This window comes from Mus musculus, chromosome 8 (genome assembly GCF_000001635.26).
Source record: "Mus musculus strain C57BL/6J chromosome 8, GRCm38.p6 C57BL/6J".
In the NCBI taxonomy this organism is placed as follows: domain Eukaryota; kingdom Metazoa; phylum Chordata; class Mammalia; order Rodentia; family Muridae; genus Mus; species Mus musculus.
In genome coordinates, this window is record NC_000074.6 from 118,133,182 (window position 1) to 118,152,822 (window position 19,641).

Below are 19,641 nucleotides of genomic sequence, written 5' to 3' on the forward strand. Positions count from 1 at the left end.
TTTTGCTAATCCATGGCTTACGAGTTATCCGGGAACAACTCAGCTCATTTATCAACCGTCAGGAATGGAAGCATTAGTGGCCGTTAGCATCATTATTTGCTGCTTTGAGGATCACATGCTTCTCCTTCATCCATTTACCTTCCCCAAATCTGGGAAGCCGAATGTGTTCGGGATTATAAGATTCTTTCTTTTCTGCCTAATTTGTTTTATAAACGGCAAATGTAAATCACAATGCTCCCACACGCGACGACGACAACTTCAGTTGAGAGGGTAGCAACTGCATTGCCGGAATTGAGACATTCTGACTTGGGGGGTGCCCACAGAACCGCTGAATCGGAAGGCCATTTCTACTTTGGAGGGGTAGAGTAGAAGTTGTTTTTAGTCTTAAAAATAATTTCCAGTGTCATTTTTTTTATTTGTAATTCTAATTTCAATTTAGAGCCTAAACATTACAGTGAGCTTTGGGGGGTTAGTACAGCATGCTTTGGGTCTTTGTCTGTGAATGTGTCTGTTATGTATCCGTAGCAACACAAGAACATTTGGAAACAAACAAGAAAACCCAACTTCTCACATAAACGCATCCTACCTGTGATTGGTCACCAGGCACCAGACACTGCGGGGAGCTGGCTGTGTTGTCCCGAGAGTGTCTTGGACTATGCTGTTGGATGTTAGTTTTACATTGTTCTCGCCCCCTCCCCATACCCAGAGGGAAATCTGGAGTCAGTATTCCTGTGGACTGTCCAGGATGGTACAGATTTTTAGTAATAACTCACTCCAAGCCTTCGACTTTACAGATGGAGAAACTGAGGCCCAGGATGACAAATTAGTGTGCTGAAGGTTGTTAGGTTGTTTTCCCTCTCTCTCTCTCTCTCTCTCTCTCTCTCTCTCTCTCTCTCTCTCTCTCTCTCTCCCTTCCTCCCTCCCTCCCTCCCCCTCCCTCTCTCCCAACTTCCCTCCCCTCCTCCTTCCCTCCCCTCCCCTCCCCTCCCCTCTCCCCTCCCCTCCCCTCTTCCTCCTCTTCCTCCCCCCCTCTCTCCCCATTATCTTCCTTCCTTCTTCTCCTTCCTTTCTTTTCATTTTGCTTTAGACACAGGGTCTACCCTGCATTCCAGGGCGGACCGGAACACATAACATAAATCTCAAGCTGGCCTTAAACTTTTGACTCTCCTTTTGCATCAGCCTCCCAAGTACTGGGATTCTAGGCACACGCTGTTTCCCAATATTATTAAACCATGAACTCTCTTCACCTGCTGTGGTTCAGGGTTGCTCACATCATGGGATGGGTTTAGTCGGACAGGCAGGTCTTGGGGGAGAGTCTTATTCTCTTTTCCTTGCCGTTCCTTAATCAGTCTGTCAAAAGACTCATCATTTACTTTAGATGGGGGGCACATTCAATCTGGAAAAAGACCAGGGAAGGAGCAGAGGTTTAAATAACCATTCTGTCCCCATGATAGGCTGCTAGATCAATGACAAGACCTATGTACCCTCCAATAGAGAGCATCTCTTCCAAAGATGCTCACCTGCATTGTCCTAAGTCTGAGTGAGATATCCAGTCCTTCTATAGAGGTTGGACGTTCTTCCCTGCTAAGGTTGTCAGGCTCACGGTCCATCCCTGTCTACAAGAGGCACACTGGTGTCTTCTTCATAGACAGTAATGATTGCAGTGAAAGTACTGTCACTCAGATGGTAGAAAAGTATCACCGTAGGGAATGGGTGGAAACATGGGCCAGCGATTGGCCATGCTAACAGGTAGTAACAGATGTGTAATAGAATGTGCTCAGTGTTGCAGTCCATAAGGAGCACTTGGGCAAGAACTTGGGTCTCACTTTTCCCATTTCTTGAATGAGAATAGGGACAGCAGCTCATGCCTAACCGTGTGAGAGGACAGCTGGGCACCAGAGCAAGAAAGAAAGAGATTTCTGTGTGACATGTGCTGCCATGACATGGGACTTGCTAGAGGAAACCTTTCCTTTTGCCCAATGTCACCGTCCTCTAGTAAACACAACACCACCTTTGTCTGTGAACCCTGCCAAGGTACTGAGGACCTTCCCGGCACAGGGGGTGAATGCTCTGCCCTTTTAGCCACTGTGCTTTAGAAACAGCCAGTTTGCTCAGCTGTTAGATCTGGGGTTGCAGCTCTGGTGGCAGTAGAAGAAGGACTTCGGGATTAATGTCGATTTCGGGTATCAGTAGGCAGCATTCTTTCTCTGCACATAGCAGCCTGTTGATGAGCATGCCAGGCAATCTTCAAGCACCTTTCCTGCATGCAGACTGGTTTCACAGGAGAATGTGTGTTGGGGGTCACAATTTCAGTAGGTTTGGTCTTAATGCCATACACTCGGAGAAGACATCGCTACATCAACAGTGTATGGATGGGGAGCAAGGAAAGGGGGGATACAGGAAGGATCCAGGGCAGGCCATAACCCCAGGATGCTCAGGCTAATGAATAACACCCTCCAAATTAGCCCCATCCCAAGAATGTCAACATTTTCTTTGAATCCGCAAAGAGATTCATCCCTTGATTATGTCACAGCCTTCAGGATTCAGTGACTCTCCAAAGCCTATCACTTGACAGCTATGCATGAGGCCATGGAGGACATTTAATATTCAAACACGACAGGTCCCTCTATCACCATGTTCATTGCTGAATTCTGGGCTCTCCTGTAGCACCTCTGACTTCCAGACTGACCCCAGAAGACTATCTTGAAATGTCTGGTGAACTATATCACTTTTCCTTGAGCTAGGGTCACTGCTATAGTGAGAGAGGACAGTGGTGTCGTGAGAGTCATTTGGTTCTCTTAGGACTGGTGAGGTACTGATTAAAGACCCCTGGATATCAGCTGGCTTGGAAATGGCCTTGGCTAAAGTGCTGGCCCAGTCAGTGAGCAGCAAACACAGGCAGCATAGACGACTGGCCTCTCAAACCATCTCTGATGGGCCATCCAGGGCACACAGTTTCCCATGAGGTCCGCTGAGGCCTTTGGCAAGATGGCCTCTCAGCTCAGATTATTCATTCCCAACTCTTCCTCCTTGCCGTCCCTTCCCTGGGGTATAACACAATAAACAGCACCCAGGGGCCCTCCTGAGTGCTTGTCTCAAGCTAAGACACTGATTCCCAGTGTGTAGCAAGATGAAAGTCTGAATCAACGCATGTGGATGCTTGTGGTCATCAGAAGTATTTTCGCTGTTCTCCATCTTGAAGTCAGCTCTTAAAGATGATCAACCTCTGTGGTTCCCTACTCTCTGTGCTTCTCCATTCCCTGTGCTTCTCCCACTCTCTCTGCTCCTCCACTCACTGTGCTTCTCCATTCCCTGTGCTTCTCCAGCCCCCTGTGCTCCCCCACTCTCTGTGGTCCCCCACTCCCTGTGGTCCTCCACTCCCCATGGTCCCCTAATTCCTATGGTCCCCCACTCTCCATGGTTCCCCACTTTTCACACTCCCCCTACTCCCTGTGCTACCCCACTCCATGATTCACATCTTGTCCTGAAGTTTCTCTTCTCTCCACAGTTTCCCTCTCTTATCCTTATCAGCATGGAGGAGCCATTGAATTGTGAATTCCAGCATCTTCCCTTGGGAACTGATGGTGTTTCCTGGTACTGTGGGCAGGGAATGGCTGATGGCAGCCTGACCCGGCTGGCCATCCGACAGCCTTAGAGAGAGAATCGAGTGGTTCCATCCATGGCTTCAAGGGATACTGTGTTTGCATGCTTGTATTTCTACCCTTTCAAAAGATACAAGATTTCTAATTATAGAGCATCCATTTTTAGGCATTCACGAGCCCAACCAAGTCAAAAGAAAATTTTAATTATAAAGTTAAAAAGAAGAAAAGGTCTAATCCATCACACACTCTGTGTTTTGCTTTGGATGGTGGGGTTGTGGGTCAGCTCGTTCTAGCTCGTTCTGTAGTGTGTGTGTTTTTTTCAAAACTTCTATATAAAGAACATACATTACTTTGGTAAATGGAAAACTTGGCAGTTTATTAGGTAAAGCTCCCCCTTACCCCGTCGCCCAACACACTACATCCTGTGAATGTCCCCAATAGCTACAGAAAGAAAACTCTCATGTTTCTGACTTCTCTGAAATGAGCAGCCAGCAGAGTCTCCTGGCAGGACTGGAGGCTTTTCGGCCAAGGGAGGAAGAATCATTAGAGACTGAAACAGAGCATATTTCATGCTGTGGTCATAATCTCAGAACAGTGACTTCTTTTTCACTGTGAATTACAGAAAAGGTGTGAACGTAACCGAGCCGGGCTAGGGGGTTTCATCTTCCCTCTTATGGATGCCCATTAACATAACATTACTGAGTGCTTAGCCTGTACCCTTGCCTCTTTCTAAGCAGGGCCACAATAGAAATATGTCAGAAGTAAGTCAACTCGACCAAGAGAGGCATTTTCATCTGGGGGTGGGGGAAGTGAAATATACGGTCACCAAGGAAGGGCCACCATGTTTTATTTTGTAATTATGAAAATTTGTCTCTTTTGACAAGTGGAATGAATTTAGGCACTCAGGCATGGGGAGAAAGTTGAACTGTCTGAAAATTAAATCAAAGTAAAAATGAAAAATATAAATGGGTGTTTCGTATTCACTAACAGGGGAGTCATCTTTCAGATCTGACATTTTGAAGCAATCCCCACGAAACTTGATAGCTCATACCTCCGAGTAAATTATGGTCCTGAGCAGTGTGGAAATAATTGAGAGTATTTGTTGTTTTAAAATAAATGCAATAAATCTGGAGTGGCGTCAGCAGCCTGGAGTGGAGAGAGCACTGTTTTATACCCTAAGATGCTCGGCATGCTGGGATATGCAGGGAGACACACACTTGTCCATGATGCAGGCATGCCCAGACATAGCTTCTCATGAGTGACATCAGCAGATGGGCCAAAGAGTAGAGATGCCCAGTGGAAAGATGCTTTCACATGGCTCCACTGTGTTCTGTATGTGCAGCCCCGGCAGGTCACTCCCTTTATAAAAGGCAAATGTGGGTGAAGCTATGCATCACAGGAATGCTGAATAACCAAGAGAGGAAGAAAGGGCTGCTATAAAGTGTGTAAGCTCACCTTAAATGCTGCCTGGAGCTAAATACTCCACCCAGTGCCTTTTAGTAATGTCTGTCTGTCCTCTCCCCACCCCAACCTCCCTCTCTGTGTGTGTGTGTGTGTGTGTGTGTGTGTGTGTGTGTGCATGCTTAGCTTTAAACTTTGGTTTGAGTGTTCTCAAGGAATGAGAGAGACCGTTGTAGAACCACTATGAGTCACTCTTTGTGCCCATGTGCCCCTGTAGGCCAGTGCTCCAGAATAGATCCAAAGAGATGAACTGGACTGTGCCTTTGAGTTTTTAACAGGGAAATTGGATTGACAAGTATTTCTCTTTTGTTATTTTGTGGCATTTGATACAAGCTTTCGATGTAGCCCAGGCTAGCCTTGAAATCATTACGTGGTTGAGGGTGACCTTAAGCCCCTCATCGTTGTCTACATCCTCTGTCTCCCAAATGCTGGGTTGGCTGGTGCCCTACTGCTCCTGGATAGCCTCTGTCAAATGGATTGATACACACAAACACGCATACATACACACACACACACACACACACACACACACACACACACACACACCCACACCAACACCAACACCAACACACATGTAAACAAACACACAGGCATATATATATATATATATATATATATATATATATATATATATATATGCTACCAATTTAGGAAAATGTCCTATATATGCGTTTTCCACCATATTTAAGCGTTACATACCTTTGTCAAACAAATGCAGCTACTTTCCAGCCAGAGTTGTCATAGCATGGGAATCCCACATCATTTAAACACAGCTACAGATGTAGCTAGGAGCCTTACAGTTTTTAATTAGTTCCCCAGTCGGGAGGGGTTCAGTTCAAGACAGACACTTTGACCTTGCTGGAGTAGAGGGACTGATGATGATAAGAAATCAAGGGTAACCCTGGGAGGCGGGCAGCAAAGTCAAGCTGACCTCTTCCTGCTTTCCTGACTGCCTCTTTCCTCCCTCCCCTTTTATCCATTCCCACACTCTGCCCGAGTCTGACTTCTCTCTTTAATAGGGTGCTTTCTGCTTCCCTACGCCTGTGTCTCCTACATCCTAGCCAGCTGGACCTGCTGGGCACAGTCACCCATTCCCACCACTGTTCCCAGCAGCTTCCCTCCTTAATCGTTTTTTATTCTCAGCACTGGGGTGATCTGTCTGTCTGTCTGTCTGTCTGTCTGTCGTCTACACTGAACTTGAACGGAGCTTTATGAAAGGCACATGTGCCTGGCTCATTCAGCTCCCCGCCCCCAATCCCCACGACGAAATTCAGAGGGAAGTCACTAAATAAGGATGGGCATTCTGAATGAATGGATGAACATGGCCTAAAACCAAGGCTCTGCCTGTCTCCTTGGTGACATCTTCTCAGTCACCCCCAGTGTCCTTGTTGTTGACCAAGGTTCCTCACTTCCCTTTGGCTCCATAGCCAACTAATACCCCATGCACAAGCTATCATAGTAGCTCAGGGTTGGTTTAAGACCCAGGTTGATCCAGTAAATCCAATTTTAAACCCATGTCTCCTGGGTCTGTGAGGAAGGGGTTGGCTGAGTTGTGATTGTGTTTTCAGAGTATTGGAATACATACGTGCTTTTCCATGGATGAAGCCAGCACTTAAGAAAGCACAGGCAAAAGGTAGGGAGAGAAGTCCCTATGAAATAATTTGATTTCTGGCTCCAGCCTTCTCTGAAAGGTGCCTCTACGGTTTTCAGAACCTAAATCATCTTTCTTCCTCCTTTCCAGCAGGATCAGGAGAGAGCCTTTGGCAGGAGGTGTGGGCTCGAGGAGCATGGAGCACAGATGCAGCAGCCTCCGGGATGTCCTATTGAGTCAGCAGTGTGTACTGGTGAAATTCTGGCCATCCGCAGTGATTACAGCATGTGAGGTAAGCCTTGCATGAGTTTCCCACGGGGCTTGCTAGAGTGCCTCAGAGCCTTTCCCCACCGCCTCTGTCTCAGTTCCTGCTTCACAGCAGCTGAGGTAAACCAATATGGGGGCTGCTCTATAGGCTCAAGCTCCAGGATCAGAGGGAAAAGGGCTGCCTGTGTTTCATGGAGTAACTGAGATCTCTGATCTAACTTGGGGAGTTGAGGCAACGCTGAGCTGTGATGTTTCCTGAGCGCTCTCTCTCTCTCTCTCTCTCTCTCTCTCTCTCTCTCTCTCTCTCTCTCTCTGTGTGTGTGTGTGTGTGTGTGTGTGTGTGTGTGTGTATTGTGAGGGGAACCATATATGATGGTTAAGTCAGGAAGAATTGCAGTGTCAAGGGCTGCAGCAGTATCTGGGGTCTAGGGTGGGGAGAACCTGTTAGATCTGGATGGTGGACCCCAATGGCAGCTGCATCAGCCTCCCCATTGAGGGGGTGTGCATGGACAGCATGTGTAGAAGCATGGTCTGAGCACTGTCATTAGACACTTTGATCATGGCATCATGGGGTCCTGATAGGAAGGGCATGTACCAAGCAGCTGGTACCAAGATGCATTGCTTGCTGTGTGAACTCATTTAATTGAAAGGCAAAATGTAGTTGATGCCAGTTCAGGCAAGCAGGTCTGGGTAGCGCTTCCTGGCTTCTACCTAATGGCTGTGGAACCTTGGACCTTGGTTGGTATCTCCCTAAGTCTCAAGTCCAACATCTTAGAGAGTCCATATATTTCCTGTGCTGTGAGTCCCACAGTCCTATACGGAACATGTGCTGAGTGTCAGCCCCTCCCAGCTTGGTGGTGGGGGTCAGTGTGGCCCCTTGCATCAGTGTGGGGAAGCACCAGACAGTGGGGTCCACACTGCAGCTCTGGAGGTCTCTGAGCAATAAGGGTGTAGCCAGAGTCCAAACTTCCTAGCTTGACTTTAAGGCCCTCACACTGATGGCTTATTGATTTTTCTTTCCTGCCAATAATGCCAGTTCCTTGAAAATAGTGGCTGGTTTTTTTTTTTAACATGAGGAAGGGGTGGGGTACAGCCTGGTGGGCTGCTGCAGTACACAGTTGATATTTTCTTGGGTTTTAAGGAGGGTGATCCAGGCAGATAGCAAACATATCATACTGTATAGGAGGGACCTTTTCTTAAGAAGCACTGTTACTAACCTTAAAGTCACTTAAAAACTTACTTTCAGTTAGATTAACAACACTTAGGTGTGATTTAAAAATACAGCGGAACGAGAGCACCGAGCTCTCCTATATGGTGGAGTCCCTACTTTGATCCCCAGGACAGCATGGAACTGAGTGTGATGCACACTTGAAATCCCAACACACCAAAGGTGGAGGAAGGACGATCAGCAGTTCAAGGCCATCCTCAGCTACACAGCAAGTTTGAAGCTAGCCTGGCTCAGCAGGGAGAGACACTTGCTGACCTGAGCCGGATCCCTGGAGCTCACAAGTGGCAGGAGGAGACAGTCAGCTCCCAGTGTTGGTCTCTGATGTCCATAGGTGTACTGTAGCACACACACACTCCCTGCAGTAACAATACCTACAATTCTGAACATGTGCGCTTCTCCCCAGACAACCATGGTGATGGGTTTGGTCACAGGGGCAGGAATGTTCTGCAGATTTGCTGGCATCTGTGGTATGGTGTAGTGTGTTTGTGTGTGTGTGTGGTGTATTTGTGAGTTTATATTCTTCCTGTATAACAGTGTGTCCTTACACACACACACACACACACACACACACACACACACACACAGAGGGGAGGGGACTTCCCTGTCTTCCTCTTACCTTAGGAAATTTCTTCTCACTGCTGTTAGAGCTAGTGCACTCTTTCTTTACCTAATTAAGTGAACTGGGTCCAATTTATCCACATACATATACATGTGTATAATATATATAACTCATGTTATATATACATATATCATATATATCATTATATATATACACACACACACGCTCTTCTTATCAAACAATGCCTATACTCCTCCAAGTTTTTACTATCATAAACAATATTACAATGGTTATATTGGCCATATTGGAGGCAAGATCTACATAATAAACTTATTGACAGGGATGCTGGGAAACACTGGGTGTTTGTAGCTCTGCCGGTTACTAGCGAGAGCTGGTGCGGAGGTCACACCCTTCACCCTGCCCTCCCAGGGGGAGGTCTCTCTTTCTTGGCCTTCCTTTCAATGTTGTCCGTGCTTTGGACCCAACAGATGACAACCGAATCTCGTTTTTGGTTTGGGTTTGCGTTTCTCTGTGTTGAGTGCGCTGGTGTTGAGCTCTCATTAAACTGCCTACTCATTAAGTAATTATTATATTGTTGCACTTGTTACTTTCAGAGATGCATCTGCCCAGTTAGGCGGAAGGGTTTGTGCTGAGTCTCTGCCAAGGCAACCCAAAGAGGGGGAGAGGCTGGGAAAGGCCGGTTGCGCTATTGCAGTTCCAGAACCTAATTAATTGGCTGGTTCAGTGAGAAGGGCTAAACTGGACCCTTCTGACATGGACTGTATAAGATCTCTCTCTTCTTTTAGACAGAATTCCTGGAAGGGCCAAAGAGTAAACATCTCAGACTTTGTAGGCTGATTGGTCCCACCAAAGGCTTGACCTCTGCCCCAGCCAGAGTAAAGTGTAAGTGTGGGTGGATCTACTCTCTCACGTTAACCTGTGGACCAAAAAGGCAGGGAACTCCCTTTGGCTCAAGGCCCTTGACTTTCAAAGCTCCATTCCGCTCTGCCTGTACTTACATAGCAATGAGGGTCAAGAATGAATGTCATTCTTTTCCCAACTGGTTTTGAATGTAAATACTGTAAGCAAATGGCTGCATTTGGGGACGGAACCATGTGAGTTGTTCTGAACCCAACTCAGTGACCTCATTGGATTGTCACAGGAAATGAATCAAGAGGTCACCTTTGATTCCACCTTCAATATATCCTTGATTATGCTTTTCTTTTTTTTTTTAAAGAAAAATTATTTAGATGAGCACACTGTAGCTGTCTTCAGACACACCAGAAAAGGGTATCAATCAGATGCCATTCCAGATGGTTGTGAGCCACCATGTGGTTGCTGGGAATTGAATCCAGGACCTTTGGAACAGCAGTCAGTGCTCTTAACTGCTGAGTCACCTCTCCAGCCCTGATTTTGCTTTTCAAAACAAGGTCTTAGTATGTAGTCCTGGCTGGTATGGTACTCAGTGTGTAGCCCAGACTATGGTCAAACTGGCAGGAATCTGCTTCAACCTCTTAAACGCTAGAATCAGGGTGCTTGGCTTCATTCCCCTATCTTATACATGAGTAAGCTGTGCTAAGCATTTCTCTGTGGTTCTCAAAAGTTTTTCCCTAGTAGTCTGGGGGACAGGTCAGCGGGTAAAGTGCCACGCTCACATGAGGATCTTTCCGCCCCAGGGAGAAGGCTGTGCAGATTCAAGGGACTGGCTCGAAAGCCGGCCAAGCTGAACAGCAACTCCAGGTTCAATGAGGGAGTTTAGTCACAACAAATAAGGGCTCTGGAGACCTGGATCAGTGCTGAAGAGAGCGTTCTTCTCTTGGAGAAGAGGCTGGAGTTCAATTTCCAGCATGCATATTAGGCAACCTACAATTGCTTGTAACTTCAGTTGAAAGAAAATCTGCTGCCTTTGGCTTACATGGACATTGCCCCTCACATGTTCAAACTCACACATTCACACACACACACACACACACACACACACACACACACACACACACACACACAGACATATGCATATATGCACATGAGTGTGCCCACACACACATGCACACAGAGACAGAGAGACAGAGAAAGACAGAGAGATTTGCATGTATGCACATATGTACATGAGCACATACACACAGACCTGTATGCATGCATGCACATGAACACACACACACACACACACACACACACACAGAGAGAGAGAGAGAGAGAGAGAGAGAGAGAGCAAGAGCACTGAATGCACACATGGACATGAGCACACACACACACATCTCAGTGGGTATTTATTTTCCTAACTGGAAGCCACACTCTAATTTATAGAAGAAAGCAAGAAGGGCTCTTTAATCCAATTCTTGCTGTACTTGGATTTAAAAAAAAGTCAATGCTCTCTTTTCCTTCTGCCTCCCTTCTCCTCCTGCTCCTGAGTCTTCAGGATCAGACCCATTCAGCACGGTTAGAAACTCAACCCTGGGGAACAGGCCCCAGGCACTCACTGAAGCATCACTTTCTCTCTCTAAGACATCTTGAAGCATTGACTTCAAGAAGCAGACTCCATCTCTGAGGCTATGCTGGCTGTGTTGCTGCAGGTGGCTGGAGTGTAGCCTGGCTCCCTGAAATGCCAGCGCTACTCTCTTTCTCCCCCACTTCAGTACTTCAGTGTCTTACCCTCGCAAGTGCTAAATTGCCCCATAAACAAAATACATCTGGTGTTTGACTCATGGAAAATATTTCTCTACGGTTGAAAAGAAGTGTGTGGATAGTCTGACTCCATTAATTTCCACTGAAGTGACTCTGGACCATCTGTCGCAGGCTCTGTTGTTGGGGGGGGGGGGAGGGGTAGGCCTGGGACGCTGGGCAGTCAGCTTGTCAAGTCTGGGTACCGTTGGCTTCATGGATCTGTGGGTGGATGCCCATGTCAGCTGGGTACATGACAGATGGGGGGGTGCCTTTTAAGCTTGCTCTGATCATTCTATAGATCTCCGAAGCCCCTGGACACTCCAGAGTTCTCTAGACCTGGTAGAAAGAGCCCAACACCCCATATGCCTTGGTCTTCATGACCTGACCTAGACATTTTGACTGAGATAGCTTTAATGCAATGCCAGTGTCCCTGTGATGCCTGCATGGCCCAAGACCATGGATACCTCTTGAGCCCTTTGAGGACATCTATGCTAATTGCAGAGAATGGGTTTGAGGTTTGCAGGGAGTGAGTTTCCATCTGGAACATCTAGGGCCTGGCTACTGCGGGAAACAAGGTCCTGAGACAGCCACATAGATGAGCTGAGGCACAGATGGCTTGAAGGGTGGGCTGGGCTTTGAAGGAACATAGACTCTGGTTTAAGCATGACCTCTCCTTGCTGTGGCTATGCGTGCTCTGCCAAGTTATTAACTTCCCTGACCTCTGCACTGTCACCTTAACACTGGGGGCTATTTGCTGTCAATATGACAGTGTTCTGTTTGCACATTGTCATTTGAATAGTGCCTGGGGCATAGAAGATGCAAAAGGGCAGCGATGGTTACCGTGACCAGCTATTGTAAATTTCAATATGGCCCCAGGATGACTGCTGTTATGAAGCTATTTTGTAAAATCCTCTGCCTCTGGGTGAAGGTGGAGCCTGTGAATAGATTGGGATAGGATTCTGGGGAAGTTGGAAGTAGATTTATCTGGGTGGTACTGACAAGGTCAGGTGAACCCTTAAGTGGGACAGCAGATGTTAGGATAGTGAGTCTGTCAGGGCAGGGGCCATGCACAAAGATGGATGGTTTCCTTGCTTCCTTTCCACTGTAACAGAAACTTCTGACTAAACGGGTTTGTTTGGTTGACAGTTCCAGCTTCTACACCATTGTGGGGCAGTCAAGGTAGGAACGTAAAGTGTCATGCCCATGGTCAAGAGCAGGGGCAGAAGAAGTGTGTCCTTGCTTGCTTGTTTTCAGCTGACTTCCTCCTTTCTTTTTCTTTTAGTCTAACTTTTATTAGTTTCAAATGTGCATGTGTATGCATGCATACACACACACACACACACATACACACACACATGAATGCAGGTACCTATGAAGGCTATAGGCATCAGATTTCCCTGGAGCTGGAGAGAGTTATAGATAGTTGTGAGCCTTCTGACATGGACTTTGGGAACGAAACACAGGTCCCTTGCAAGAGCAGAAAGCACTCTTAATTGCTGAGCAATTTCTGCAGCCTCCTCTCTTTTCTTATTCTGTTTAGAACCCATGACCTAGGAATGGAGCTCCCCACAGTGATCTTGATCTTCCTTTAACAACTAACAATCAAGATAGTCAGCCGCATAGGTTGTGTCAAGTTGATCAAGATAGTCACCCACAGACTTGCCCATAGGTTGTGTTAGATTGACCGTTAACACTAACCAGCATAGATGGAAATGCCTGGGGCAGAACAAGGGCTATAAGAGGGGGAGTATTCAGTGTTCAGGCTACATATGGGTACCACAAGGCATCAGCGTGACCAGACAAATGGCAACCTCCAATGAAAGGAGAGACAGGAGAGGAGCAAGACTCAGGTTTTTTAAGCAAGAAATATTTCTACTGGAAAAAGAACTGACCTTCAACATAGGAGGTAGCTTCATAGTTCAGAAGTCAAGGTTATTATCATACTGAGATTTCAGTGATCTTGTGTGCTATACCCAGAGAACTTTATCTCCCTCCAATAACGAGTTTATGCCCAGAGCATGATGGGATGCAGGAGGAGTTTGAGTGAGCCTCACCTTCTGAGCTTGGGTCAATCATACCTGGAAATGTCCTTAAAACATGCTCAGTCTCCAGGGAGATTAGGTGAGGCAGTGGAGAAGATATAGGGCAGGGAGTGGACTTCCAACACTACCTGGGTAGCCTGAGGTTGCTGGGCATCCTCACAGATTCTGAGGGGCCATCTTATAGCAGCTGGTATTCCTTAACACCACCACCACCAAGAGGTCCCTCTAGCTTCTTCTAAGATACTTTCCTCTTTCTGTAGCTGTGGATGCCACTGCCAGACTTCTGCAGCTTCTCTCCCAAATACTATATGCGAAGCTTAAAGGGAGTCAAGGGCCTGTGTCCACCTCATGGGGTTAGTCTATAGACTGACTGATCTGGAGATGCCTTCAGAGCATGAGTATTCCTGGGTCAGCAGGGCAGGGAGTTCTGGAGCTCCTTTAGGACTTGGGGCTGGCCTAGAGAGAAACTTGGAGGCCCATATGATGGAGGAAAGGGTAGGCTGTGATGGTCTAAGGAGAAGCTCGTTAGGTTTAAGCTCTGCCATTTCCCAGCTTTCTGACATGGAATGGTGTTGGTTTCCCTGAGCCTCTGTTTCTTGTTCTGGAAAATGGGGTATTATCATCCCCATAGAAAGATGGAGATGAGACAGAGCTGTACAGGGCAGACAGCTCAGCTTGGCCCATGGAGGATGCTTGAATGCTTTCGTGTTCTCTCCCATTGCCTCCTTTCTGTCTGTGGAAGCAGAAACTTCCAATGGCAAGAGCAGAAGAGACACAGCATGAGTGAGAGATAAGAAAGAAACTAGATTACAGGACCCAAGCCGATGTCCCAGGAGGCCTGGCCAGTGGACCAGGTCTGGCTCACATTTCTTTGTACCTTCCCAGGCAGGGGTCTCCTCTTTGTAGGGCACGCCGTTGTCACCACCAGGACCATTTCTGCATTCATCCACAGCTCCTGATTAGACTCATGAATATTCAAATGCTCATCTCCCCTTATTTGCCTGCCTATTAGCATTCCGTCTTGAGGCTTATTTTGCAGGTTTTTTCCATTGCACATTTGTTCTGTGATTCACGCTCCATCGTCCGATGTGACCAGCTTTGAGATGGTCCCAGCCTTCCTCAGTTCTGAAAAAGGCTAGGTCATCTCCTCTCTGCCTCGTCTGCCAGCTCCTTCTTGCTCTTTCTGCTCCTGAAGATGGGGGGATGGCAGAACAGCCTACAGAGTGACACTCTGGGGACTCTCTCCTACTTTTTTTTTAAAATTCATATTGATAATAATAATCCAGCCCATATGTCTGTCACTTCACATTTTGCAAAGAGACTTCATGGCATCCTGTTTTACAGGCTGCCTTTCTGCAGATACAAAATGCCTGGCATTCTTTTCTGAATGGGGCCAAGTCTCTTTCCCTTCTGAATATTTAACAACAAGATCCTCAACAAAACAGAATCCGTGTTAAAGCCCAGCTGTCCAACCTCTCACAATGGCGCCACATAGAAAGAACTTTGTCTTCCTCATTCTCTGTGTGAGCTGGATCTAGTTTCAAAGTATGTTTGAGGAATACAGTGTGCATGAGTTTATGTGGGTGCTATAAGGAGTCACCACAGACTTGGTAGCTTAATCGATACACTTACTCTCTTATATTGAGTTGGGTTTTTAAAATAGAGGGCAGGATTGTATTCCCTTTGCAGGTGCTAGGAGGAAATCTATTCCCTTGTCTTTCCAAATCAGTTTTTTATTTGTGTGTGTGTGTGTACGTGACACATATGTATGGTTTGCATTCTTGTATGTGTTTATACATGGGTGCATGTGATTGTGTGTGTGTGTATGCATGGGTTCATGTGTGTAGGGGCAGTTCTGATGCTAAGGTCCTATTCCCCAATTAGTTCTTGATCAGTCAGTAAAGAAAGCCATGGGCCAATTGCTGGACAAAAGGTACAGGGAGGACTTCCAGGTCTCAGGAGGAAAATGAAGATGCAAGGAAGAAGAAGTTCGCCACACTTTAGAGAGAGTAAAACCAGGCAACCCATGTAAGGTCTTGGGAGGAGCGGGAGGCAGTAGGCAGAGATGTTTAGCAGGGACTAGATTCAACTGACCAACTAACGTTAGGGCAGGTGGGAGGAGCAGATCTAAGAGTAATGATAAGGACACTTTTTCTAGATAGGAGATAGTAATGCCCAGCAATTGTGTCCAAAGTCAAGTTGAAAATGAACAACTGTGTGTATGTGTGTTTTATCTGTGGATTCAGGGGAAGCTGGAAATGGCCAGTAGCATGGCCCATTCCCAGAACATAGGAGGAGTAGTGAAAAGCTACATGCAACACGTGTGTGTGTGTGTGTGTGTGTGTGTGTTGGGGGGTGCTATGCACATGTATGGTATGTATTTATATATATGAGTATGTATGAGTGCATTGTGAGTGTGTATGCTTGTCAGTGTGGTATGAATGTGTGTGGTATATATGGTATGTATGTGTGTATGCATGGGTGCATGTGTGAGTGTGTTTGTTCGTCAGTGTGGTATGCATGTGTGTGGTATGTATGCTATGCATGCGTGTATATATGTGTATGCATGGATACATGTGTGTGTAGGTGTACATGTATGTATATGTAGGCCAGAGATTGATGTTAGGTATCTGTCTTAGTCAGGGTTTCTATTCCTGCACAAACATCATGACCAAGAGGCAAGTTAGGGAGGAAAGGGTTTATTCAGCTTACACTTCCGTACTGCTGTTCATCACCAAGGAAGTCAGGCCTGGAACTCAAGCATTTCAGAAAGCAGGAGCTGATGCAGAAGCCATGGAGGGATGTTCATTACTGGCTTGCTTCCCCTAGCTTGCTCAGCCTGCTCTCTTATAGAACCAAGACTGCCAGCCCAGAGATGGTCCCACCCACAAGGGGCCTTTTTCCCCCTTGATCACTAATTGAGAAAATGCCCCACAGCTGGATCTCATGGAGGCATTTCCTCAACTGAAGCTCCTTCCTCTGTGATAACTCCAGCTGTGTCAAGTTGACACAAAACCAGCCAGTATAGTATCTCTCTAGATAGTTCTCTACATTTCCATCTCTCACTTGAACCCAAGGTTCACTAGCTTCCCTAGTCTAGCTAGCCTACTTTATCTGGGGAATCTTCTCTTTTACCCACCAAACACTGACATTACAGGGGCCACCATGCCTGCTTGGCATTTATGTGGTTTTGGGATTTCAGACTCCAGTCCCCATATTTACATGGTGAGCATTTTATCCATCAAGCCACTTCTTGTAAAGGTGTCACAGAAACCCATCTTCCATCTTGAAGGCAAGATATGTGGTAACCCTTTTTCTCTCAACCCCGTGACTACCCTCACATCTCCTTTACTCTTTTAGTCTCCCTATCTCCTTCATAAGGATGCTGGGATCATGTTGGGGCCCATGCAGAAAAATCTTAGATACTCATCGAGTTGCATGACCTTTCCTGAGGATATATAAAGAAATGTCTACTCCTCCCACACCGACAGGGCCTGACAGACCAGGGAGAGGCTCCCATCCAAGTCCAGCTTGGTGAATCAGTATCTTTATTGGGGTTATTTTTAAGCACATGAGTGACTCAAAGGCAGCTGGACTCTGAAGAGTCCCACCCACATCATAGATGGTTTATGAACCCTGTATCACCTAAGTTCCCTGAGCAGCCAAGAAGAAGCTCCACTACCAAAGACTGTCACCTTTTGATCAACTTCCTCCCTTCTATGTAACTTTGGGAGGGGAAGGAGTCCTCTGAAGATTTTGGAGGTCTCATGAGCCCTATACATCATTTGAATTCTGTGAGCCCTTGACATACTCTGAAAGGGAATTTTTTACTGACCAGATCTCCTGAGGTTTCCTGTGGCTCAACATCAGCTGTCCTAATTTAAGATCCTTTGAGTCCCTCATATGCTGACTTCCTATGGTGGAATCTCTGGGATACCAGCCAGGCATCTGTGGGTACATCTTGTACCCACATCTCTTTGGGATCATCAAGAGAACTCATTGCTTGGTAGTAAGGCCTGCTAGCTGGCCCAGGATGGACTCTTCTGTCTTTCCCTCTGTAGGAAGAACTCCTTCCCACAGGCACTGTGAGTGTCTCAACTGCAGGCTGGTCGTGTCCCCTGTGATACATGAAGAGCTTGTACAAGAAGGCTTATAGCACACACCCAGATTCCTAGCCAGACCTCTGTAAGCCCAAAGTATCATTTACCAAAACAGTGACCAGTTTGATTCTCACCATTACTTCTTAATTAAAAATTGTTGCCAGTCCAAGCTGAGGCACCAAGAAGTTAAATAATAACCCACACATTTGTATAGCATGGTTCAGGAACTCCAGCGTCGGCTCTTCCCTTCCACTGTGTGGATTCCAGAAAACAAACATGGGCTGTAAGGGATAGAAGAAGACACCTGTACCTGCTAGGTCATATCACAAGTCTAGTTCATGAACTCTGATACCAGACAGGACTGGATTCATATTAAACTCCCAAGCTTTGTGGCTTGGCCCATGCTCCTTGACCTTTCTGAACCTCAACTGCTCCATCTGTGAAATGGGGATGCAGCGTCCCTTTGTGGCTCCATAATTTCCTGGGAAGCATTACATGAGAGGAGTCCTACAAAGGGTTTAGTGTAGGGCTCAGAACCATCCATTTTACCCCTTTCCATTGTGACTGTTATTGTTGCTGCTTATACATGCATTTTCTGTGCTTGTGAGAAATTGCTGTAATTATAGAAATTGCTGTCCAAGGACACCAACAGAGGCAATTCCATAAGACTCTTTGGGTTTAAGAACATCTGCATCCACTGAGCATGCCCCATACTACATGCAAAATGCCTTACCCATGTGCACATTTGTCTCTCAAACTAAGTGAAGAGGTAGGTGTGGCTGTCATCCCCATTTAAATGTGAAGAAACTGAGGCTGAGGGAAGAGATGTTTCCTGAGTCATTACTGATGTAAGGGATGGAATTTGTAGCAACTAAAAACCTGCCATAGCCTCCACTCTAAATACCATTCCTTCATGCTGTGTGAGTTAGCCATTGTAGACAGATATAATAGGCTGGACTACGGGCACACATTTCTGATAGCTGACATACTTTGTAGCTGGAGACTTGGGCAGGGGCTGAGGGAAAGCTTGAGAATCATGTGCCGGTCAAAGCTTGTCAGACTGTCACTGCCACAGGGTGGACTATGTACCCCATAGGATAAGGGCAAGGGCTCCTAGGGCCACTTCTCAACAGCTTCCTAGGGTATTTTCCTCACATACCATACATGTTCTGTACGAGTAGGCATTTACACTGAAGCTGATATTAAGGATGAAGCACATGGAACGACATAGGAAGTTTTCTTAAGAAGAGAAAATGGGCAATTTCCAAAGATCTGGCTGGAGCACAAATAGGTGTTGACTTTAGTTCTTCTCCTGGGAACTGCTGCCATGCATATCAACAGGGCCCTGTGGCTTCTCAGAGACTGCCCAAGCTTCTTGCAGGGTGTTTGTCAATAGGAGGATCTATGTGGGGGCTCACGGAAGTCTTGAATAATGTATACAATCTACACGTTAAGGTTGATTAAAATCCAAAGTGTGCCATCCAAGTGGGGCAAAAGGCTCTTAAGTTCCATGCTATTGAAAGTCAATGATCTTCAAGGACTTTTGGCCTCACACTGTTAAGACAGTGAGTGTCAGAACCTTCAGATCTGTGGGGAGACCAGCACACATTTAAAATCTCCTAGGGACAGTGCCAACCGAACCTATCTTATACAATGAGAATATTGCGTCAGACAGTGAATCCTCATGTAGCCAGAGACACACACACAAAAAAAAACATGAATAATTGAGCTGTTTTCCTTTTTACCAACTAAGAGAGGAAGGGGAGGGAAGAGAAGCTAGCTGCTAAGGTTTTAAGGACTGTGCTCTGTGCTTTGTGATGGACTGTCAAGATATCTGTTGTCATCAGGGAAGTGTTAACCTCTATCTAGTCAGGGAGAAACTGACCCATGAACTTGGGTTTCTGAAAGGGCCATTTTGAGAATATAGCAAGCAGGGTTGAGATTTCTCATTAGGGACTCATCCACGAGGAGGCCTGGTGAAGACACATGTTAGGGTTTCCAGACTATAGGGAGGAAAGCTGACCCTTGTCAAGTAAAGAGTGTCTCTCCTACAGCTGCCTGACATTTTAGAAAAAGATAACTGGTCTGGTTTGTTCAAAGGTTCACAGCTGAAGAGACATGTTGTCTCCA

The 19,641-nt window shown here is 46.4% G+C and overlaps 1 protein-coding gene across 1 annotated transcript in view; it reads left to right on the forward strand.

Moving 5' to 3' along the window:
* The first annotated feature begins 6,835 nt into the window (after positions 1-6,835).
* The window catches only part of Cdh13 (cadherin 13), a 1,184,913-nt gene continuing 1,172,107 nt past the window's right edge, over positions 6,836-19,641 (forward strand). Inside the window, exon 1 of the mRNA XM_017312550.1 lies at positions 6,836-6,946. Coding sequence (XP_017168039.1) covers positions 6,851-6,946 — 96 coding nt within the window. The 5' untranslated portion in view covers positions 6,836-6,850. The remainder of the gene's footprint in view (positions 6,947-19,641) is intronic.